The sequence below is a fragment of the Myotis myotis genome, unplaced genomic scaffold, assembly GCF_014108235.1.
Source record: "Myotis myotis isolate mMyoMyo1 unplaced genomic scaffold, mMyoMyo1.p scaffold_m19_p_15, whole genome shotgun sequence".
In the NCBI taxonomy this organism is placed as follows: Eukaryota; Metazoa; Chordata; class Mammalia; order Chiroptera; family Vespertilionidae; genus Myotis; species Myotis myotis.
This window is the reverse complement of record NW_023416319.1, coordinates 42,085,847-42,110,829: the sequence shown is the minus strand read 5'-3', so window position 1 is coordinate 42,110,829 and position 24,983 is coordinate 42,085,847. Positions and strand designations below refer to the sequence as shown.

General features: G+C 54.3%; 1 protein-coding gene across 3 annotated transcripts in view; it reads right to left on the bottom strand.

Annotated features, from left to right (window-relative positions):
• CDH23 (cadherin related 23) overlaps positions 1-24,983 on the bottom strand; it is a 359,086-nt gene that overhangs the window by 134,128 nt on the left and 199,975 nt on the right. For all 3 annotated transcript variants that reach the window (XM_036337001.1, XM_036337002.1, XM_036337003.1), the window contains exon 12: positions 24,801-24,959. In XM_036337001.1, coding sequence (XP_036192894.1) covers positions 24,801-24,959 — 159 coding nt within the window. The remainder of the gene's footprint in view (positions 1-24,800; positions 24,960-24,983) is intronic.

The following is a 24,983-nucleotide window of genomic DNA, read 5'->3' as shown; positions in this document are numbered from 1 at the left end:
GGAAAGTGTCTGTGGCCATGAGGTCAGGGCCACAGCTGCCAGGCTCACCTTCCGGCTCGGACGATGCCTGCACATAGCAGCGCTTCGCGATGCTGGGAAATGGATGATTAAATACGAGTAAGAAGCGAGGGGTGAGGGGGAGGGAGCTGGTGGAGAGATGGGGGCAAAGACACGGAGGAGAGAGGCTTCAAAGGGAGAGAGAGGCATGGAGCAGGAAGGGTGAAGAGACGGGGCCGGGGAAAGGCAGGGAGAGTGGCCCGGAAGCAGGAAGGGGATCGGGGAGGTAGAGGTGCCTGGGGCACCTGAAAGCCACACAGGGACCCTGGGTGCCTCCAGACTTGCACTTGGACTGCCAGGGTGGGTAGGACCCCGAGGTCCCCTTGTACAGTACCCTTCACCCTGGCGCCTGGAGCAGCTGAGGCGGAGGGAGATGCAGTGTTGAGCCCCTGGGGACAGATAGAGCTGCCATTCTCCTGCCCCCTGCACCCCCCAGGTGGGCCGGGCACAATGGCTCGCACAATGACCCCTTTCCCTGGGGGCCTCTTGCCGCCCGCCCAGGCCGCCCATGCTGACCAGGAAGATTTGTGAGTCCTTTAGTGCCACTGTCTAATGACCGTATGAAATATGTATGCGTGGTGAAGGGGAGAGGGAGAACTTTCATTTTTCAAATGCATGAAGCAGAATAATAAGATGGAAAACTGCATCTGTGCCCCTGCCAGGGTGGGGGCAGCCAGCAGAGAGGGCCTCCCCAGGGCCAGTGCCAGGCTGCAGTGGGGCCGGGTGAGGGTCCCTGCTCCCTGTGCCCGGGAGGAGGCAGCAAATCCAACCCCTGGTGCCCTCAGGGGGCAGCCCCTCCTCTTCTGCCTGCCTTCCAGCCCCGTACTCCAGCCTTTGCTGCGGGCTCCAGCCTCCTCTCGGACCCAGGCTGGACCTGACTGGCCCTGGCACCTGTCTGGATCTGCCCCATCAGCGTAGGCTGCTTCCTCCCTCCGCCTGGCTTCCCCGCTCCTGTCTTCCCCGCCCCAAGGTTGGCTTCGGGCTCTGCAATATTCCCAGCCCTGACTGCACGCAGGAGCTGAAGCTGTGCGCTGATGTGTTTCTCACCCTAAGCGGTGGCTCCCTGAGAGTGGGGCAGGGTGGGGTCAGGGGGCCTGGACATAAAAGCAGCTCAGGAAAGCTCCTGGTAGCTGTCCTCTGTCACCACATTGGCACCCGCACCCACCTAACAGTATCAGTGTGTACATTTCAGTTTGGACCACACCACCATGAGGAGGCACCATTATAACGCCTGCTCTCTGCCTTTAACCCACAGACGAACCAAAGATGATGTTAAGTAACTTGCCCAAATCTCACGACTGATAGGCAAGTGCAGAGCTGGCCTCCACACTCTTTGTCTTAAATCAGTGGTTCTCAACCTTCCTAATGCCGCGACCCTTCAATACAGTTCCTCATGTTGTGGTGACCCCCAACCATAAAATTATTTGCGTTGCTACTTCATAACTGTGATTTTGCTCCTGTTATGAATCATCATGTAAATATCTGATATGCAGGATGTATTTTCATTGTTACAAACTGAACATAATGAAGGCATAGTGATTAATCACAAAACCAATATGTAATTATATATGTGTTTTCCGATGGTCTTAGGCGACCCCTGTGAAAGGGTCGTTCCACCCCCAAAGGGGTCGCGACCCACAGGTTGAGAACCGCTGTAACCAACCAGCACTGTGGGATAGACAGCCCCAGGCAGTCCCATGGCAGAGGCCTCAGCAGCTCTGCAATGCCAGCCGGTCCAGCAGAGGGCGCTGTCGGGGCCAGTGACAGGCTCCACCCCAGCCGCACGCAGGTGCCATGGCATTTTTTAAAACAATCTCCTTCCCAAGGCTGGCTATAGGCCTGAGCAACGGAAAGACCAACAGACAAGTCAAGTGCCAGACAGACAGTGGCCCTCGTGCCCACTTCAGAAAGGAGGGTCTGAGGAGTGGCCAGAGGCCTGTGCATAGAGAACAGAGGTCCTTCCCGCGTCATGAACACCTCTGCCCTCCTGTCATGTTCCAGGATGAGCAGTCCATCTCCTGGCAGCGTGGCCTCCAGGCTCTCGCAGGCCAGTCAGATGGCACCCGGGGTAGGGGATGGGGGGGCCAGCTGGCAGGCTGGGTGGCTCCCAGACTGTACCCGGCAACACTGAGAAATGACAGACCAGGTGCAGGTGAGCACCTCAAGCAAGCGGCTGCAGGCCCTCCCGCTGGTGCCTCTGTGCCCGCCACTGCCCTCCCAGGGCCGGAGTCTCACCCACGGTCGCACACTGGTATGTCACACTACTTGCTGAGACTCTCAGAGGCGGCCCAGGGCGCGAAGTCAAAACCAATAGCTAAAACCTCCAGTGCCCCCCTGCTGCGGAGTCAATCCCAGCCTGGTCCCTGGTGTCCAGGCGCGGCACAGCCACTGGCCTGGTGGTCTTGCGCTCACGTCTCCCGATGCACCCGGACTCTTCTCTCACTGCCTGGTTGCGCCATCCCTCCATCCCGTAACTGCTGTCCAAGCTCCGCCCCCCATCCCCCACCCCCAAAGGCTGTGCAAGCGCCTGACGGCTCACTGTTCTCACGCTGAGCCCCTCGCAGTACCCGTTCTGGAACACGCAGCACGATCTGCTATTCCTGAAAGCTGCCTGTGTATGCTGTCCCCTCCCCTTGCAGAGAAGCCCATACCTAACTCCTTTTTGTATCCTCCCTGGTGCCCGGCACAGGGCTCAGGCACTGGGCTCAAAATCTTTGCCAAATCCAGTAAGACCTGGAATTTCCGTGGTCAGCCAGGGAGCGCCAGCCTGATTTTCCTCCTGGCGGCTGAGCCCCTATCAGCAGACACCACGGTGGGCGCTGAGCAGCCAGAGTGGGGCTGCTCTGCTGCCCAGGACGCGTGGCTGGGGTTCGCAAAGCCTCTCCAACAGGTCCCCAAGGCTCAAGCTCCCCTCCAAGCTCCCTTCTGGCCAAACCTTCGCGGCAGAGGAGGGCAGGGACTCACCGAACGGCCCAGGCAGTCGCCTATGGGGCACAAGCAGAGTGGGTGAGAAGGGCAGGGTGGGTCCGGGGGGGCAGGTGGAGGGTACTGGAACCCCATGGGGAAAACTTTCAGGAAGACAGGGGCCAGACTCTCCCTCAGTCTCATATTCAGCAAGTATTTCCTGAGCTTCTCTGATGTGCCAGCAACTGTGCCAGGCACTGAAGTCACAGCCATGAGCATGATAACGCTCTTGCCGGAAGGTGACTTACAATCGGAAAGGGAGACAATGGAGGAGAGAAGTAACTAAATAACCATTTCAGACAGACAATGATAGGATCTGAGAAAAATAAAGCAGAAAATGGGCTGGCAGGGGCCTGGGCTGCTGGTTGAGATGGGTCAGTCCTGGATAAGAGCTCCTCTCGGTCAAGTGTATTTGGGTCTACTGCCCAGCCACTGGCTGGACACCGAGAAGCCCAGGTAGCTTTTGGTAAGAGCTGGCCTCCTGCAGCTCCCGAGGCCTGGAAGGGGCTCAGAATGTCTCTGCTCCCCTCCCCCCCCCCGCCACCGACAGCCTGCCCTAGTGGATGTGTCTGCAGCCCAGCACAACGGGCCAGCAGGTCAGCATCTGTCCCCGTGGTCAGCACCTGGGAGAGGGGTCCAGGACTGGCTGCTGCCCAGGGCCTGATTGATAAGGCGTCTTTTCTGATTCTTCCCAACACTGGCATTACCAGCAAAACTAATTCCCTCATTTGGGCCTTTATAATTGCATCGGCAAGTGCTTATTTCTGTGATGGACAATGCTGGCAGAACTGTAATTTTCTTCTGCTGACAAAAAGGAAAAAAATAAATACACACGGGGGGGAAATTCCAAAGGTGAAGACAAGGTGAACCTGCAGTGGGGGACTAGTCAAATCCCCAGAATGGCCAGGCCTGAGTCATAAATGCTCACCATTCCCCTGGCTGTCAGATGGGGAGGGGCACCACGGTGCCCCCTGCCGTTTCCCTTTGAGCACACACTATGTGCCAGGCGTTGTGCCCAGCATTTCTCATGTTTTATTCCATGTCATCTTCCCAACAGCCTTCTGTACGAATACCATCCCCATTTTACAGATAGAGAGGAATGAGGCTCAGAGAGGTCAATCAACCTGCCCAAGGTCAAACAGCCACAGGGCCGGGATGTGAGCTCAACATACCTACTGCAAGAGGGTGCTCATTACCATCCCCTCCTCCTGCTTCCTGTGGGTGGGCGGGGCTTGAGGCATCCCTCTCCAGTAGGAGAGCTCAGCCATGGGACCCAGGGTGCTCCTACCAGGTCACTGCCCTCACCCTGTAGAAGCCAGATGCACCCCCACAGGCAGTCTTCTTGCCAGAGTGGCTCTTCTCCCAGACTCTGCACAACGAGGGTGGGCTCCAGTGACACCCGTGCCCAACTGCAGAGGGGGCAGGGGTCTCTGGCTGTGGTTTCCCTGGATGCAGGCCCTTAGCCAAGACCCTTGGTCCTCAAAGAAGGGCCCCCATTCTAGGCTCAGGGCCTAGACCAGGGCGGCTGTCACCTGGTGAAGGCTAGGGCAGCCTGGCTGACTGTGGGTGCCCTCCTGACCCAGCCAGGGGGCTGGGGTTGTTTGAGATGGAGGGAGGTGTGTCACCCAGCACCCTCTGGATGTAGCTCTCCCTTTAACTTGTATGCCAGGGCTCTCTGCCCAGCCCAGCTCCCTGCCCTCTGATGCCCATCCTGATAACTCATGCCTACTCCCAGGGAGCCCTCATTTCAACAGTGGTCAGGTCCTCTTGTCTCTTGGTCCCTTCCCAAGAGCCCCTCTGTTTTCACAATGAATGGCCACTCTCTCACCCTCTTCCCTGGACCAAGGGCACCCTTATAGGGTGCCTGCCTTGGACCAAGGGCGCCCTTACAGGGTGCCTGCCTTGGACCAAGGGTGCCCTTACAGCGTGCCTGCCTTGCCCCCACACTGCCCCCATGTAACCCTGCACCTCACAGCTGTCCCTCATCATGGCCTTGCAGGTGCCCATCTGCGAGGTTGGGCCTTATCCGCCCACCTGACTCCCGCCTGCTCTGGCCTTCTCCCACATCTCTCTCCAACCCTGGCGCACGGACCCCGCTGCTCTCTGATCTCGCGGATCCTTCCCTGGGACAGACGCCCTCCTCTCTCACGGTTTTAAACGTCCTCTACCCTTCTTTATAGCTTGTCTTCTTTCTTCCCATGTCCTCACACTTCCCTACCTCTCTCTCTACATGTACACATACATGCACACACATAGCACACATTTTCTCTCTTCCTCTCTCTGTCTCAGGCAGCCCCCAATACCTCCCTGTTTCCACATATTGTTACAGAAACCTTCTCTTCCACTTTCGGTGTCTGGCTCGGGTAGACCCCATCCTGCTACACACCACACACAGACACACCTCCCTCCATCTCAAGCAACCCCAGCCCCCATCTCGGCCCCTGTGGCTCCTCCACATCCCCGCCCCGGCCACCTGTGTGCCTCTCCCTGCAGGCTGGCAACTGGCAGGCACACACTCAATCACTCCCCACCAGAGCCCTTGTCACGCACACTCGCCCGGACACCCTGCCCGGGGCTTCTGCTCTGAAGCAAGGCGGGCCCAGCTGCCTCCCCAGCAGCCCTGGGTCCCAGCAATGCAGGCAGCTGCGGGCGCGGTGAGCAGTTCTGCTCCCATGCACGGCTCTGCAGAGAAGGGCACGCGGTACAATTTGTTCAGGAAACAATAGCAATGTTTGACATGTCATAAGGATTGATGGAGCAGAAATTTACATGGGAGAATGCATTTTTAAACAGCTCCATGGAGCACCGGTGCTTTGCTGGTAACGCTTTGCACATTCATCATCTGCTGAGCTCCTCCAAGTAACTCCTTAAACTGCGTGAGAGTAAGTGCGCTCCTGCAAACTCAGGGGACTGAGGTGGCCTGTGGGAGGCGGGAGGTGGGAGGTGGGAGGTGGGAGGGACTCTGCTGGAGGAACTCGGAAGCCAGAAGCTGGGGTGATGTCCATTCGTCCTGATTAGGCCCCTGAAGCCTGGTCCTCTCCCGTTCCCACACTTCCTCCCATGTGCAGTGGATGAAGATTTCCGCTTTTCTCGGGGATAGGAGGTAAAAGCTCATGGCTGGGAAATATCATGTAGTCTGCCCTGCACTTCTGGGAAGATGCTTGGTGACTCAGTTTCCCCTGTCATGTCTAATCTGAGAAGGCAGCCAGGGATGATGGGTGAGGGCATGGTCGGTGTTAGGGGCAGAGGTAAGTTCGGCTGGAAGCTACTGCTTGTGGGTCCCTGGGCCAGGGGGGGTGGTCACACAATGAGGAGGAGGGGAGGCAGTGATGGTGATATCCTTTGTAGGCGACGAGAGGGTGAGTGTTCTGGTGGGCAGGGTACCAGGAAGTGAGCGACAGCACGCAGGAGAGAATGTGGGGAGGCTGGGGGGCTCAGGAAGAAAGGTGCGTTCAGGAGAGCCCGGCATGCAGAAGGCCTTAGGACAGAGGGCGCTGCCAAGGACGGAGGGGCCGGAGGCTCTGGGCACATGATAAAGTGGAGCAGCTGAGTGGGGGGAGGGCAGTTAGGGGAGGGCGGGGGTCCAGCTGGTGGGGGCTGCAGAGAAACAGAAGGGGTCTTCCTCCCTCGTGTTCCATTGTGGACCCAGGATGGACACCATGCCCGTGGCAGACATTACTAATCAATTGTGGTACTGGGTACAGAGAAGGCCTCAGGCTCTCTCTCAAGCCTGTCTTCTCCGCAATCAACAACCAACCGCAGGGAACTCGTGCCAAAGCCTTGTTGCTATACGTGCCAATGAAAAAAATGGGCAGAGGATCCGGACAGACACTTCTACAAAGAGGACATAGAGATGGCCAGCGGGCATATGGAAAGATGCTCACCGTCACTAATCATCAGGGAAGTGCAAATCAAAACCACAGTGAGATATCACCGCACACCTGTCAAAAGGGCTATTGTCAAAAAGTCAACAAAGATGACAAGTGCGGGCGAGGACGTGGAGAAAAGGGAATCCTCCTGCACTGTTGGTGGGGATGCAGATTGGTGCAGCTCCGATGGAAAACAGTGTGGCGATTCCTCAAAAAAAAAAAAAAACACAAACAGAACTACCATACGTACAACCCAGCAATTCCACTTCTGGGTATTTATCTAACGAAAACAACAACACTCATTCGAAAAGATACATGTACCCCTATGTTCACTGCAGCATTATCTACAATAGCCAAGATATGGAAGCAACCTAGGTGTCCATCAGCAGAGGAGTGGAGAGAGAAGATGAGGTACATATATGCAGTGGAATACTACTCAACAACCAGAAAGAAGGAAATCTTGCTGTTTGTAACAACAAGGAGAGACGTAGAGGGTACTATGTTAAGTGAAATAAGTCAGACAGAGAAAGACAAGAGCCATATGATTTCACTTACATGTGTGAAATCTAAAAAACAACACAAATGAACAAATAAAACAGACTTATAGATGCAGAGACTAAACCCATGGGACTAATTTCTGGGTTGCAGGTATGGTGGTTCTGTTTTTTTGAGGAATCGCCACACTGTTTTCCATCAGAGCTGCACCAATTTACAGTTCCACCAATAGTGCCAGAGGGGACGGGTGTAGGGGGGCTGGGTGAAAAAGATGAAGGGGAATTAGAGGTATAAACTTCCAGTTAGAAAAAAAAAAAGCCATAGGGAAATAATCTACAGCAAAGAGAAAATAGTCAATAGTATCATCATAACTATGAACAGTGACAGATGGCTACTACACTCACCATGGTGATCACATAATAAGGAATATAAATGCGGAATCGCTATGCTGTACGCCTGGAACTAATACAACACGGCATGTCAACTATACTTTAATAAAAACAAAGTGTCCAGAGCATCTTTTAAAAAAAAGCCTCTTTACTATTCCTGCTGGACTCTGTTCCTGAGGGCTAGGGAAGTGCTTGGGGGAGGGGTGTGCGTGGGGATACACCGTATCAGACCAGGCAGGAAGGTTCTCAAAAAAGACTTGTGGCTAAGTGCAGAGTCATGAAAATACTCCCGAAATGGGACACGGAGGTCTGGGTTCTGATCCAGCATCTGCCCTACCGTCCAGTGTGGGACTGTGAGTAAGACACTGGGCTGGGGGCCTGAGGGTGGCACAGCCTTCTGACTGGCCTGGGTCTGCCTGCCTCGGCCCTGGCACCAACCTCCCATCCTCCACCACAGCCAGAGGGAGAGCCTGACAGCACAAGACACCACTCACCAGCTTAGAAAGCTCCCAGAGAATTTAAGTCAACATCCCAGCTGCCTGCCACGGCCCCTGAGGCCTGATGTGGGCCAGCCTCTGCAGCCTCGACCTCCTCTGCTAACCCGCTGCTCATTACCCTGCTTCCTCCTTCAGTCCTCAGGTTCCTAACAGGCCAAGCTTGCTCTTCCCGCACTTGAGGTTCCCTCTGCCAGGAATGCTCTTCCCGATCTCCCCAGGCAGGCTCCTGCCCGCCCTGGAGTCTCAGCAGACAGGAATTCCTTGACATTTGTCAATGTATTTGCATTTGTAAAAGCAAGCTCTGCTGCTGGGATAACAGACTCCTGGGACAGAACAGGAACTAGGAGCTGAGGTGGTCACTGCAGCTGCATAGGCCGTGGTGAAGCGATGGGGGCTTGGACAGGGTGGCCGGGGACGTGCTGCAGCTGCTGGTGGATGCAGGTGGCTGGGAGGAGAGCATGGTTTGGGCAGGAGCATCTGGGCGAATGTTACTCGCTCTTCTCCTTCCACTAGAATGTAAGCTTTATGAGGGCAGGAACTGAGTCTGGCTTGTCCCCCATGGATCCCAGTGCTGGAGGCTTTCGACATTCATTCAGGGGCTGAAGGAATGAATGAGGAGATGATATATGATGACTTATGAGGTCCTTTCTACCAGTGACAAGCCGACTGCAAATCCTGAATAGATGGACTTCTAGGGAGGGAAGGACAGCAGGAGGAGGATGATGGGGGTGGGGGCGGGGGTGGAACCACAGGAGAAAGAGAGGAAGAGAGAGCAAAAAGAGTGGGAAGGGAAGGGAAGAGGGAGGAAGAGATAAAGAGAAGGAAAAGGAAGAAGGAAGGAGGGGAGAGGAGGAGGAAGAGAGAGAAGAGACCAAATGAAGAGGAGAAGGAATAACCACAGTAACATCCACTGTAAGCCTCAGTTTCCTCCTCCGTAAAATGGGCTGACAGCGCTACCTGACTCGCTGGGATGGCTGAGGACTAAGGTCCTACATGTGAGGTGCTTTAGACCAGCAGTCGCCAACCGGCGTCTGCCAACCACTGGTGGTCCCCGAGGTGCAAGGTTGGTGACCGCTGCTTTAGACCAAGGCCTGGCACAAGGTCCACATTTCTGAGTGAAGCTAGTATTAGTATTCCCACTCCCAGCTCTAACTGCTTTCTTTGTCCCTCTGCAGATCCCCAGCCACCGCTAGGTGGGAGGAAGGGGGTGAGGCACTGAGCCTGCAGGAGGGCCCTCTGGCAGGAGCCAGGCCTGAGCCCACATATTAATGTGTCAGTCCTGCGGAGGGGAGAGGAGGGATTCGAATCCCAATGCGGCTGACAGGTGCTCTCAAGGTGTGTGGCCCCAGCTTGTTTGTTATTGCAGCCACGGTGGTTGTCCTTGGGTTCCGCCACTGCCTTTTGTTTCTCTTTATTTTATTTTAAAACCTGGAAATAAAAATAGATGGGGAGCAAATTGCTCTGGCCAGCAGCGCTGTGCTTAAAGAAGTCGTTGTGGGAAAGCAATTACGGGACGTCAAAGGCTGTCAGGGTGGCCGGCAGCTGCCTAGTTGTCTCCTGGCCCCCTGCTGAGAGGAGTGGGAGGAGGAGGAGGGTGTGTGCGTGGTGTGTGTGTGTGTGTGTGTGTGTGTGTGAGAGAGAGAGAGAGAGAGAGAGAGAGAGAGAGAGAGAGAGAGAGAGAGAGAGAACCTGCAGGAGCAGTGACAACGGGGATAACAGGCCACCGCCTTGCTGAGCGGCACCTTGGGCCTGGCCCTGTGTGAGGAACCTGACACAGTGATCTGTCCCTAAGTTGTCCTAAGACAGCCACGAAGTCAGGTTCACAGTCCCATTTCACAGATGGGATAATGCAAAGCCAGTAACAACAGCTTAGTCCTCGCGGGGTTGCGGGCACTGTTCTGACAATCTCTGTGGGTGAGCGCATTGCATCTCCGCTCCCGCTCCAGGAGATGAGCACCAATGCCACCCCCGCCCGCCTCCTGGGTGCGGAAAGTGCCGACCAGAGGAAGCCTCGAGCTCACCGCCACCCGCCAGGGCCACCTGTGCCTCTCTCAGCCTCGGGCTTTTTTCTCAAGGAAGCAGGTGGCGTGATGGGGTGTCCATGTCCCTGGAAGCCGCCCTCACTCCCTGGGGGCTGGGAGTGGGTGGCTGGCTCGTCCTGAGGTGGGATGCCTGGGGCACAGCCTCTCCCCGACTTCTCCCAGTGGACCGAGCTCCAGTAGTGCCCCCTGGTGGTAACGGGCTTCACAACGCCCCCTCCATGACCTTGTCTCACTTCCCACTCCCACCTGAGTTTCCTGGAGTCACTTTCCAAGTACCCCACCTGCCCCAGAAGCCTGGTCTCAGGGCCTGCTTGCCCGGGAGCCACACCTCACACCAGGCCTCTGGCCGGCCACCGGCACACGCTGAGCCAGGCAGTATTCCCCTGCCTCACAGCTGCACGTGGCGCAGGGTCCACACTCAGTCTGTCTGACACTCACACACACACAAAGCAAAGAGGAAAAAAAACCAACAATCCCACTCCTTGCCCTTTCGCAACACTGTCCATCCTCTCATGCTCTTGGGTTTGAGGAAGACTCAACTGAGTGACTTAAAAAAAATCACATCTGACCATCAGACAAAGAAAACCAACCGGGATGCAGAAAGCATTTTCCCAGGACGCAGGAGGAGGGAGGGTGGCCGGCTGGCCGTGAATGAGACACAATCAGGAGGACTCGGGCCTCTCTGGGCAGCTATCAAGCTGGGATTACGCGGCAGCAGAGGAGAGGGGAAAGGGAGGGTGCAGAGAGGCGTGGGGACAGACACCGTGGCTGAGGCTCAGTTAAGTGGGACCTTATGCGAGGAGGAGGTGGAAGGAGGAGGACAAGGCAGCCCAATCAACCCCCTGGGGGTGCAGCCAAACCACGCTGGGACCGCCTCCCCCAATACTGGATCTCACCACCCTGAGTCTGCCGCCCTCCCTCTTCTCCCCCGTCCCCGTGGGATGTAACCGGCAGCTCCAGGTCTATCGGGAAGGTGGCAGAGGTCCCTGCGTGTGGGCTAGTCCTACCCAGGAGCCAGGACATGTCCTCACTCCAAAGTGACTTGGAGCCCAGGTGCCCCCCCGCCCCCCCACGCTTGCTGCCATTGGAGGGCACTGATTGGCCTGGTACGTGCTACTCACTAATGAACCGTATTGATTCCACATTCTCTTGTTGTCTCCCTAAATGGCAAGCCACACATCTGATAGATTAAATACCCACATGATTGCCCACCTGACATCTTCATCACTCCGCCTGAGGGTCCCTAATGAATTTTACAGCCCCACAACGACAGAAGAAATTAAGGTCAAAGTCTGACGAAAAAACGATAAATCACCAGCCGCAGCCCCTCACTCGCCTGGGCCAGTCCAGCCCAGGGCTTGCTGGCGAGGTAGTTAGATGCTGCGTGTGAGCACCGCGTGGGGAGGGCATGCTGGGAAACTCGTGCCTGGACACTACCCCTGTCCGTAGACTTTCCTTTCCTTTTTCATTCCTTTGCCCGTCCTACTCCAGTAGTAAAAATGTTCTAACAGACTGAGAAACACACTAAGAGGTGAGCAGCATAGCTCATTTATACATACTCGCACCCCAAAGAGAGAGGGTTCAGCAGCATTCTCTCCATTTTGCAGATGGAGAAATTGAGGCTCACAGGGAAAAGGGGCTTGGCCCCTTATGCAGTGAATTGGAGACCTTAATCTTCCAACCCCAAGTTTGTAGGTCTTGTTACAATAAATGCCTACAGTGGTCTTCTGTCCTAGACACTTGTCTTGTTTCTCGTTGGGCAGGGGGTACCCGCTGTGGGTGGCTGGGCAGGCAGAGGGAGCACTGGCCTTGGGTTCAGCTTGCACCTCCTCATACCTCTTGGCCCCACCGTTTCATCAGGTCTCAGGGAGGGGTTTAGCCTCCACGAGGAGGCTGCGTAGCCTCCTGGTTAAGGGAAAGCTTTGACATCCTAGAGCAGTGGTTCTCAACCTTGGCTGCACATTAGAATCACCTGGGAATCTTTTTAAAAAAATATATTTTATTGATTTTTTACAGAGAGGAAGGGAGAGGGATAAAGAGCTAGAAACATTGATGAGAGAGAAACATCGATCAGCTGCCTCCTGCACACTCCCCACTGGGGATGTGCCTGCAACCAAGGTACATGCCCTTGACCGGAATCAAACCAGGGACCCTTCAGTCTGCAGGCCGATGCTCTACCTACTGAGCCAAACCGGTTAGTGCACCTGGGAATCTTTTTTAAAATCCTGATTTCTGGGCCTCATCCTCTGGAAATTGTTTTTTTGTTATGGGGTGGGGCCATAACATTAGTAACAAAGAAACAGAATTTCCGGAGGATGAGGCCCAGAAGTCAGGATTTTAAAGAGATTCCCAGGTGATTCTAATGTGCAGCCAAGGCTGAGAACCACTGCCCTAGCGATAAGATTCATGGCTAAGCTCTGTCCCTTCCGCAGGTGTAAACTCTAGCAAACACCCGACTTCCCTGAATCTCAGTGCTCTCATCTATGAAACAGGGCAGCTAATTCCTACCTCACCAGGTTGCTGTGGAGATTCAATGAGATGACACACAAAGGGGCTTAGTTTGGTGCCAGACACTCAATATTAACACCTATTATTTGTTTAGCACTTACGTTGTGTCAGGTGCTATGCTAAGTTCTTCACATGTATTATCTCACTAAACCCCTACAACAAATCTGTAAGGAACTGTCACCGTCACCATGTTTCAGAAAAGGAACTAAGGCCGAAACCGGTTTGGCTCAGTGGATAGAGCGTCGGCCTGCGGACTGAAGGGTCCCAGGTTCGATTCCGGTCAAGGGCATGTACCTGGGTTGCGGGCACATCCCCAGTGGGAGATGTGCAGGAGGCAGCTGATCGATGTTTCTCTCTCATCGATGTTTCTAACTCTCTATCTCTCTCCCTTCCTCTCTGTAAAAAATCAATAAAATATATTTTAAAAAAAGAAAAAAAGAAAAGAAAAGGAACTAAGGCTCACAGAGGTTATCTGGTAGAGCCTCAGCAACCATGCTAACCTTTCTCAAATGACAGAAACGGATTTTTAGGTGGCATAACACTATCTGACTAAAATATTACACTTGCCAGCTTCCTTTGCAAATAGGTACAGCCATGACTGTTAAGTTCTGGCCACTGAGATGAAAGCAGAAGTGTACAAGGCATTTCCAGGAAGTCTCCTTAAAAGGGAGAGAGTGCCGCCCAGCCGGGGTGGCTCAGTTGGCTGAGTGTAGTCCCATGAACCAGGTCACCATTAGATTCTTGGTCAGGCATATGCCTGGGTTGCAGGCTGGATTCCCAGTAGGGGGCACGCAGGAGGCAAGCGATTGATGTTTCTCTCTCATTGATGTTTCTCTTTCTTTCTTTCTTTCTTTCTCTTTCTCTCCCTTTCCCTTCCTCTCTCTGAAACCAATTTTAAAAACCCTCACACAAATTTAAAAAAGGGAGAGAGTGCCCTTCCTCACTTTCTCCACCCTGCAGCTTGGAGTATGGATGTGAAGGCTGGCCGTCACCTTGGAACATGAAGATGAGGGCTACACTCTAGGAATGGGGGAGACGAGAGCTTGAAAGGAGCCACCCAAGGCTTTTCCCCTCCCTCTCAACTGCTTTTACATGGGAGAGAAGTATACTTTGATCTTATTTGGAGGTTTCTATTACTGGTCGCTGTATTAGGTCATTGCTGATACAAGTAACCCATTCAAAGCTATGTGGCTCAGAAAAGGCTGAGTCAGGATAAACCTCAGTGGATTAAGTCTGGGATTTGGGTCTTTGCCACTCTGCCCCTAGTAAGAAGGCCTTGAGGAACATGCATTGATATCATCATCATTATCATTACACTAGAGGCCCAGTGCATGAATTTGTGCACCAGTGGAGTCCCTCAGCCTGGCCTGTGGGATCTGGCTGAAACTGGTTCTCTGACATTCCCTGAGGGGTTCTGGATTGCAAGAGGGCACAGGCCAGGCTGAGGGACCCCACTGGTGCACGATTAATCGGGGCCAGGGAGGGACATGGGAGGTTAGCCAGCCAGGGAGGGACTGTGGGAGGGCTCCAGGGTATGTCTGGCCTGTCTCACTCAGCCCCGATTGGCCAGGCCCCAGCAGCAAGCTAACCTACAGGTCAGAGCATCTGCCCCCTGGTGGTCAGTGCACATCATAGCGCGTGGTTGAGGAACCTTAGCATATAATTAGCATATTACGCTTTGATTGGTTGAACGGACAACCGGACACTTAGCATATTAGGCTTTTATTATATAGGATAGTAAAGCAGAGAAGGCTCTTTCTAGGGATGTGCAAACTTAGGTAACCAAGCATTAATTGGTCATGAAATCAATTTAATGGTCATAACCAGCATTTTACAAAAAATAAGTCTCATAGAATAAAATAGAAAATAGTAGGGTAAAAACCATAAGACATTGATGAAAGAAATTGAGGAAGACACAAATAAATGGAAGGACATTCCTACCCAAAGCAATCTACAGATTCAATGCAATCCCTGTCAAAATTCCAATGGCATTTTTCACATAAATAGAACAAACAATCCTAAAATTTGTATGGACCCACAAAGACCCTAAATAGCCACAGCAATCTTGAGAAAGAAGAACAAAGATGAAGCCATCGCCCTCCCTGATTTCAAACTATATCACAAATGAAAACAGTATGATGTTGGCATAAAAACAGACACATAGATCAATGGAACAGAATAGAGAGTCCAGAAATAAACCCATGGATATATGATCAAGTAATTTATGACGAAGGAGCCAAGAATACACAATGGGGAAAGGACAGTCTCTTCAATACACAGTGTGTGGAAAACTGGACAGCCACCTGCAAAAGAATGAAACAGGACCACTATCTTACACAGTATACAAGAATAAACTCAAAACGTATGAAAGACCTGAATGTAACACCTGGAACATAAAACTCCTAGGAGAAAACATAAGCGATAAGTTCCTCAACTTTGATCTCCGTGGTGGTTTGTTGAATTTGCCACCAAAAGCAAAGGCAAAAATAAACAAGTGTGTTTACATCAAAGTGAAAAGCTTCTGGACAGCAAAGGAAACCAGCAACAAAATGAAAAGGCGACCTCTGAATGAGAAAATATTTGCAAATCATATGTCTGATAAGGGGTTAATATCCAAAATAAAGAACTCATACAACTCAATGGCAAAAAAAACACAAAACACAATCCAATAAAAAAACATGGGCAGGGGAACTAAATAGACATTTTTCCCAAAGACGACATATAGAGCGCTAACGGGCGCACCAAAAGGTGCTCAGAACCACTAATCATCAGGGAAATGCAAAGCAAAGCCACAAGAGCTCACTTCACACTATTAGGATGACTATTATGCATCAAAAATAAAAGAGAAAAGAAATGCTGGCAAGGATGTGGAGAAAAGGGAACGCTTATGCACTGCTGGTAGTGCAACCACTATGGAAAATAGTATGGCGCTTCCTCAAAAAGTTAAAAATAGAACTCCTATATGACCCAGCAAGTCCACCTCTGGATATTTATCTGAAGAAAATATATCTGCAACCCCATGTTCACTGCAACAATTTTACAACAGCCAAGATAAGTGCTCATAAATGGAATAATGAATAATGATGCGATATATATATGTTAATATTTTTAGCCACAAAAAGGAGGGAATTCTGCCATTTGCAACACTATACAGTAGATGGACTTTGAGTGCATTATGCTAAGTGAAATAAGTCAGAGAAAGACAAATACCATGTGACCTCATATGTAGAATCTAAAAACAAAACTAAGCTTATAGATACAAACTACAGGTTACCAGAGGTGGCTGTGAGGATGGGCAAAATGGATGAAGATGGTCAAAAGGTATAAACTTCCAGCTATGAAATAAATGTGTCACGAGGATGTAATGGACAGCGGGTGACCATAGTTAATGTTACTGTATCGCAAATGTAAAGGTTGCTAAGAGAGCAGATCTTAAAAGTCCTCGTAAAAAAGTCTGGAATCAAATAGAAAATCCTAGAGTGTAATTCACATAGCAAGGAAGTATTGTCTTTTCCTAGATACAAACGTGTGTGTGTGTGTGTGTGTCCTGGGCCATGAAGTCAATGTAATTTTCATTATGGATCATGGTTACTGGTAAATTAAAGAAAAAACACCTCGATAAACCAATGGGCATATGGGACGTTGAGCCACTCCAGATTTAAACTGGCAGGAACCACAGCTGTCATCCCTCCTTCGGGGATTATGCAAAATTAAGCCACTCCAAACCCACAGGCCCAGCTCAATTTCTCCCTAAACCTCTGTGCCAACCCCTGCCCATACCCCCCCTCTGCTCTCTCAGCTTTTCTCCCAAATGCCCCCAGGACGAACTCTCAGGCCTAGGCCCTGGCGGCTGCTATGGGCCACCCCTCCCCAGTCATCCCCCCCCCCCCCCCCCAGGGCTTATAACCTTCCCAGCACCAGGCACAGGTGGACTTTGTACAGGCATTTGGTTGCAGCATTTATGAACTCAGTCCGGCCCCGCCGCGCTTACAGCACCCACTGTCCCCTCACCCAGGGGTCCATTTCCTCGCTCCGGCTTCCTCTGAGCAGCTGCCAGAGCGGCAACAATCAGCGGCTAACCAACCGAAGGGCGACTGACAGGCCGGAGTGCAGGAGTCACAGGCTCTGGGCTCCGAAGGGGAGAGTCTGGGACAGGTGGTCACGCGCTGTTGCCACAGGGGGCCACAGAGAGCGTCCAGCGGAACTCCTCATTTTATGGATGAGGACACCGAGGCCCTGGGAGCTCAAGGTCACCCAGTGACTGACCGGCTCCCATCTCCCAGGCCAGCACTCAGCCCATCTCCTCGGACTCCGGAGACGGTCAATTCCAACAACAGGCTGGAGCCCGTGTGGGAGTGGGCACCTGATGCTGGTCAGCGAGCAGGAGCGAGGGTTAGGGGCTGACAGACAGACCCAGGTTTAGATCCCAGCTTGGCCACTTACCAGCTGGCTGACCCTGAGAAGGTGACTTAACCTCTCTGGGCCTCCGTTTCTGCCTTCAGTAAAATGGGCACAGAAGAGACCGAGAGATGCTTGGCATTTACTAAGCTCACAACACCCACTCACCAGGGCTGTGGCGATGAACAACACTGTCCTCTTGGGTTTGTTTGTTTTTTTGGAAAAGGGGCAAAGGTCACTGGCAGACAGAGCTGCTCAGCTGAGAATGGGGGATCCTGGAGGCGCCAGTGAGGGCGGCTTCAAAGGCTCGACAATCAATAGAGCTTTAGATCAATTTGTCAAAAATCAATTAGTGGAGTGACTAAATGGCTGGAAACTGTCAGACCTGAAAGTCCTGGAAAATCCACCTCAGGAGCAGGGGTGGTAGCCACAGCTCTCCATCCTGACCCGCGCCCGGCCCACCCAGGCAGCCCCCTGCAGCCTCCCTGCCACAGGCCCTGCCCTGCCTCCTTCCAGAAGCCCAGGGTGGTGGCGGGCAGGCGGTAGCCAGCTGTGTTCTCTCTCTTCCTCTCTTCCCCTCTGTCCTAGTGCCTGTCCTACCTCTCATTCCATCCCATTTCGGTTTTACGGATTGATATTTAGATTAAAGAGATAAACAGTCGAGGAGCACTGAGGCCTGACAGCCGGAGGAACTCAGACCGTCAGTCACCGGCAGCAGCTCAGCGTCCTCCGGCTCCCGGCCAGCACCGGCACCTCACTGGCCCCTTGATTGGGGATGAACCCAACAGCAGATTAAAGGGGCCCACAAATACAGCCTAGACACCCCCAAAGTGGGGGAGAGTGTGTCTACAAAGGCCCAGCTTGGGAGCAGGGCTGGGGTGACATATATACTATTTACCAGTGCCTCTCTCTCTCTCTCTAGCCTCCCTCTTCCCCTCCCCAGGCTGCAGATAAAGAATTCAATTTTCTTTTAAACGGTGGGGAAATTGGAAGAGATTTTGTTCTGTTTAAGCACAGCTGGAGTCTCAGGTCTCAAGGGATTGGAGAACAATGAGATCAATTAAGATGCCCGGTGGTGAGGGGTGTCAGGAGGAAGTGGGGAGAGAGGGCATGAGGTAGGGGGGCGAGGGGGCCGCTCTCAGGAAGGGGCAGGCCCAAGCCTGTGGGGAAGCCCAGCTGCCACTCTTCCCTGCGTTCACCTGCCTGTGTCTGCTGGGCTTTGCTGGTCTGGGGATGGGGCCTCCTCAGCGGGTTGTGTTGTCATCTTGTAGACTTACTAATAATTCATGTTGGCAATTTCTGTCATCAGCGTTATACGATTATAGATTCAAGTTGGACCAATGCTCTCAGAAGAGGGAGCGGCCCCTGGATGGACGCCTGGCACACAGAGGTCCTGGCACACTGTCTGCAATTGTGTGTGTGGGCTGGGGACCGCGAGCTCCCATACAGCAATCCACAACTGCGGTGGGGGGATTATTCTCCCTGCTTTAGAGAGGGGGACGGAGACCCCGGGACAGCTAGTCACCCGCTCAAGGCCAACCTGTGGTAAGAAGCTGAGGCAGGACTTCCACCAGGGCTGCCTGCCCACTTCAGTGTTTGCAAAGGTGCAGGGCCCACCTGGCAGTCAGGTGGGGATGGGATGGGCATGCCTTGCTGGGCCTGGGGAGGAGAATGGCGAAGCCGGTGCCCAACCTGTGCATGAGCTGGGAGGAGGGTTTGCCCTTGAATCTCCCGTCTGTCCCCCTCCACTGCCACCTGCGTGGCTGGAGCCAGCATCTCTCACTCAGTCTCCCAGCTTCTACCCTACTATCACCACCACCCCCATTCTCCATCCAGCAGCCACAGTGATCCGTCAAGTCTCTCCTCAGCAGTCATCTCCCTCCTCCTCTCTGTGCATCTACTGCCTTTCACCTGCAGCTCCCTCAGCCTGGGGTAGCCCTTTCCCTGATCACCCCCCACTGCCACCCCACCTCAGAGTTAGACACAGCAATGGCCAGGCTCACAGAGCAGGGCTTGACCCCGGTCTCCCTGGTTTCACAGCCTGTTCCCAGCCAGGTTTCCTCCTGCAGGGGCGGATGCAGCTGAGAGGTGTCCCCTGGCCCTGTCGGGCAGCATGCCCTCTGCAAGGGGCAGAGTGACCAGGGAGCGCCACCTGAGGCTGCCGAAGGGGACTGGCCTTCCCTGCCCACCTGGCTGGGCCACCAGGTTCCCAGAATCGAGGAGAGGCACCCACATTCAGCAGCATGGTGGCGCGTGTGGGTGTCCCTGAGCCTGCAGGATGAGGGAGCCCCCGGGTCACAGAGTTGGGGAAGCGCTCACTGCATTGCACATCCACCAGGTCTCAGCCGGGGGCAGTGACATCACAGCACACCTCTCCCTTGGGTGTCAGTGGCATTCGCCGTGGGTGGAGCAGGGAGAGAAGGGACAAGCAGCAGCTGGGCTGTCTGCTGATGTGGGGAGTGGGGAGGACCAGGAGGAAAAGCTGGTTAGCTCTAGGAGCAGGAAGGTGGCCTCCGGAATTGTCACCAAATTTCTGGACAGGGCGGGAGGAGGGGCATGGCAGGCGAGGGAGCTCTGCAGGCCAGTGGGTAGGCGCAGGACCCTCAGAGGGCAGGGCAGTGAGCATGTCTCAGTCATAGGGAGTGCCCCCACCCCCACCCCCGCTTTCCTCTGGGCACCATGAGCCGGAATGAGAGCCTCAGGAGCCAGAGGCCCTGGAACAGCACCAGCCCCCTTACCTCACTTCCTAACAAGGACAGGGGCTCCCCAGGGACCATCCAGGTTCCCTGGCTGCAGGGGCGGGGCCATGCGCGTCAGGGTGCCGCCCCCACCCCACGAAGTCTCAGCCAGGAGGTTCGCGTGACCGTGACCGGCTGAAACTTTAAGTGTTTCCTCCTGAGTGTGTTGGGTCCCACTCTGCCTCTGCGCGACGCCCCACTCAGTTCTCACACCCTCCCAGACAGGGTCCCATGAGGGTATCTCCCCGGTCGCAGAGGAAGGTGCGCGGTGGCCTGTGGGCTGGCACACAGGGTGGAGGGCGGCGGGCAGCGGGCTGGGGCCCTTCAAGGCCGCTGATAAGAAAAACCACCCTTTCAGTCTGGCAGCCTCAACTACGGGGGGGGGGGGGGGAGGAGGCGGGGGGCGCAAAAGTAGGTTTACAGCTGTGAGTACTCAAAACATAATTTATTCTCGTACAATTATTCATTCATTATTATATGTTTTTCCGTAAGAACTGCAAACCCACCTTGCCCCGTCCATATTCACAGCCACATCGCCACAATGGGACCTCCCGACAGTCCAGCCACGTGGGCTGGGCAGGCACAGCCTTTCCCACTTCAGGGAAGAAACCAAGTTCCCAGGAAGGATGACCCTGTCCAGGGTGCCACCAGCCTTCCAAGGACGGGCTGGGAGGGGGCATGGGGGTGGGTGGGGGAGAGGAGCCGTTCCTTCCAGCTCCCACTCTGACTTGCCCCTGGGCCGAGCAAACCATGAGCGGTGGTGCTGGGGCCCACACCTGCCCAGTCAGGGCCCTTAAATGCCTCTCCTTCTTGCTTTGATTCCTCTGCCCGGAGAAGAACCCTGTGTGGACTGACAGTCCATCTCCTGCCCATGCCTGCTGTGCCCTAGCTCTGGAGCGGGGAGAAAAGGTCTTGGGGTATATACACACACACACACACACACACACACACACACACACACACACACACACAGTAAGACCTGCCCCGGAGGAACCTCCCTCTTGGATCCTGCTCTGCCTCAGCATCCCTCTCTTGCTGCCCCAGTGACACAGAACTAATAAATCTGGGGACGTGAGCTCTATACTGCAGGGGGCCAGGCTGGTTCCTTGCACATCCCAAGTACAACCTGTGCCAGCTGTTTCCCAAATGCCCGCCATAGGCTGCCAGGATGAAATCGGCAAGTGAGTGTGGACGATTTATACAGGACTTCTCTGCTATCCAAACAGCAGCCCAGTGGGGTAGGTGGCAACTCAGGAGGAAGAGAGGTCATTGAGTCCCATCTGCCTCCTAAGAGCAGGACTCCACCTCCCTGCCCAGCACTTCCGCTCACCACATTCCAGCCACAGGGCCTTTGCACGTGCTATTCCCTCTTCCTCCAATGTGCTTCCCTCCCACGGCCTCCTGTTCATGCCTGCTCAATTGCCATTCCTCAGGGAAGCCTTCCCTGACCCCAGTCAAGGTCAGGTGCCCTGTAGATATTCATAGCTCCCTGATCTGTCCATCATAGCAAGTAACACTTAACATAAAAATTCAGTTTTTTAGTATGAGCATCAGGCTTTCTTGGAAACTGTAAACTTCACGAGGGCAAGACTCACATCACCATTATGTCCTCAGGTCATGTGCCCAAGGCATTCAAACATTTTTTAAAAAATAAATGAATGGTTTGATTGCTCTTCTACTGTCCAATGGCACCCACAAACCCTGATAGGCCCCAGGTACCAATTGGTGCCCCAAGACCAGCAGAATCTCAGGAAGACGCCTCATGGTCTTCCCACCCGACTCCTGTTGTCAGGCCAGAAGGCAGGACTGGAAGGTGGGAATCAGAGGAGCCTTGGGATATCAGAGGGGAACAGACCATCCAGCTTAGAGGATGGGAGCCACCAACACCACACAGGAGCCTGCATGCAGACAGATGTGTGGATCCTATGCACATACCCCCGAATGCATGTAGTTGCACATACAGGTACATGCCCAGACACAAGGGCATGCCTGTGCACACACACAGCCCCCACAAACATACTTCACATGCCCACCCCCACCCATGTGGGTATCCGCGCCCTCGCACATTTCTCCCCTGTGTGGTTGCCCGTCAGAGGACCAGCTCCCACTGACATCAGAGGTCCTGCATGCCTCCTTCCAGGAGGCCTTTCCTAATAAAGACAGCACTGGCTGCCTCGGGATTCCTGCTTCCAGGGAGTGGGGAGGTGAGGAAGTCCAGCCCTTCCACCCCAGCTGGGACGCCCAGGCCAGAGGTGACAGCCCCCTCATAGTCTGGCTCCCTGAGCCACTATGAAACTAGGCAATGAGCCCCAATATAGGCAATGACCCACAGAAACAGGCCATGCCAGGGGAGCCCCCTCGCATCAGGCTCTGCCCAGCCTTTAGTGCAAATTAAAACATTTTCCTTTTCTTCATAATTTTTTCCTGACACAACTGCCCATGAAACATTTTAATAACATCCCAGTAAAGGTCAAGGAGAAGGGATTTCACAGTCCCTGAGCAGCCGCTGCAACTCCAGCCCCTCCCACAGCAAAGGAGGTGGGGTGGTGAGACTGACCCAGGGGCTGAGCAGAGAATGGCAGGGTGGGGGAGGGGAGAGCAGGGTGGTGAGCGTGCATGGTGTGGCCACAAAACTTGCTGCTGCCAGGAGCTCTGGAAGCACCTGGGGAGCTGAGGGGATGATGGTGGGGTTACCCAGGCTATGTTTTCACATCTCAACAGCAGCTTTGGAGATGGTGGTGTCTCGTGCCCATTTTGCATATGAGGAAATGGAGGCTTAGCAGTGACCTGGATAGACCTGTGTGCAGCAAAGGCAGGGAGACAGGGCCCAAACACTGTTCACTTTCAGTCCTGAGCCCCTTTAGGTGCACAGCCCCGGGGCTAGAGCTTATCATTGGGCAGGACTGCTCCCTTGTGTCTGCACAATTCAACAAACGCTGGGCTGGAGGCTGAGAAGGAGGGGCCCCGGCTGGATGAGCCAGCCCTGAGCAGAGACCCTCAGGCTGCCTGAGAGTGAAACTCATCCGCGACACATGCCCAGGGGCCTGGAGAGGAACTGGAGAAGGGGTCCTGGCACCCAGCAGGGGTCCACGCAGGCTCAGAAGCCGCTCCAGCGCTTGAGGAAACCCAGTGTGAGGACCTACTCTCCAGGGCCCGCCCCGGGTGGGGTCGGCCTGACACATCGTCCTTGGCACCAGTAGTTGGCCACCAGCCAAGTGCACCTTCCCACACACCCCACCCCTGCTCCCTGGGCCCCCTCAACCCTTCTCCAGGGCTACAGTTAACTTGGGACTGCAAAGTGGAGACCCCATGTCCCCAGCAAGAATACCAGGAAGAAATCTCCAGCCCCCTCCGAGCTTGGAGCTAAAACTTAAATTCTTTGCCACGTGGTCCCAGGCCTATGGGGGTGGGGCCCTTCTTCCTGTGAGATCCTCGCAGCACAGACTGCTTGGGTGTCCTTCATCCTGACATTCAAAGGTGGCTGGAGGGCTGAAGATACTTTCTTTGCGTACAGAAGGCCCAGCCCCTAGGGGCTGCAGGAGGGTCCATGGGGCCTCCGGCACCAGGTGACTGATTGCAAGGAGCACCTTGCGAAAGCCGGCGAAGCCAGGGGCTGGGGAAGCAGGGGGAAGCACGCAGCCACAGCAGACTTATTGTTTACGTGACAGCCTGCCTACCTAAACATCTGTTTGAAATATTAATAACTGTCAGATGGAAAGGGCCTAGGGGCTCAATACAGCTTCATACCATCTGTCTGTAGAGTAAACACACTTTGGAGTAGGGGGCCTGGGATCAGCAGGCAACGTCTCTGTTTGCCATGAGGATGGAGCAAGAAATAGGAGCGCGGACGCTGGGGGTCTCAGAGTGGGCAGGGCGGGGCAGCAGTGAGTGAAACTCCACAACGTTTACTGAGCACCTACTATGGGCAAGACCCTGAGCTTGTGGAACACATAGCTACCACTGCGATCTGCTTAGCAATCTATCCTCTTTCTTCCTAGAACAGAGCATCCTCTGAAATAGCCCCTCCGTTTCCAGCCCATGCCCTGTCATTTGGATGGGCCGACCCCAACCCTGGGCTCCACAATGGCGAGTGGGACCCATCTCTAGTATGTCCATTCGAATCATGGTGACTCTCTCCAGGACGGCCCCACAGGCTGGGTCACTGGAAACCAGCTCTGGGACTTGTGCTGGAATGACTGAACTACTGAAACGTAAAAGCTCCCCAGGAGGGTTGATAAGTTGGTAAGAAGTAAGCCTAGGGCGCCGGTGTCCCTCTCTGCCAACAGGAATACATACAGCCTGGCGCTGAGGTCAGATTCCTGCTCAGCCGAGTGCCAGGACGCAGCCCGGCCTGAAATCACTTCTACTTTTGAGTTACATGAGCCAATCCTTTTTCTGCCTGAAACACGTTTCTGTCTCTTGAAACTGAAAGTACTGACTGATACACATGGACACTGGGAGGGGCCCTTATCAAAGTCCAAACCAAGGGCAGCTGGGGGTGCCAAGTGCCCTGGAGCAGCCCATTCTTCCCTGGAGCCTGTGCTGGCACCTCTTCCTATTAGAGGACCTTCCAGGGCTCCTGGCCCACCAGGTGCCGTCCTTCTCACAGACAAGGCAGAAGCCAAATCTCCGCGGCCCCATCTCATCCTCCCTCAGGCTGGCCCCTTCTCCACATGGCGTGCCGGCCAAGGGAGCCCCATCCAGAGAGTCCAGATGCTTTCACACATCAACGCCCACCCCCCTGACAGCCTGGGGCACCCCCTTCCTTGACTGCCCAGACTCCCTCTGGCTGCTCCCCATGGTTGACCCCAGCGCTCAGAGGCCCTGGAGGAGTGGGACTCACCAGCACTGTCAGCACAGAGGTCCCCACGGTGACGTTCTCGTACAGGCTGACGTTGTACAGCGGCTGGCTGAAGATGGGCCGGTTATCATTTTCATTGATGAGGGCGATCTTCACCTTGGCATAGCCCACGTGGTCGGGCACACTCTCATTGGCAAAGAGCTGCATGTGCAGAGCAAGGTGTGT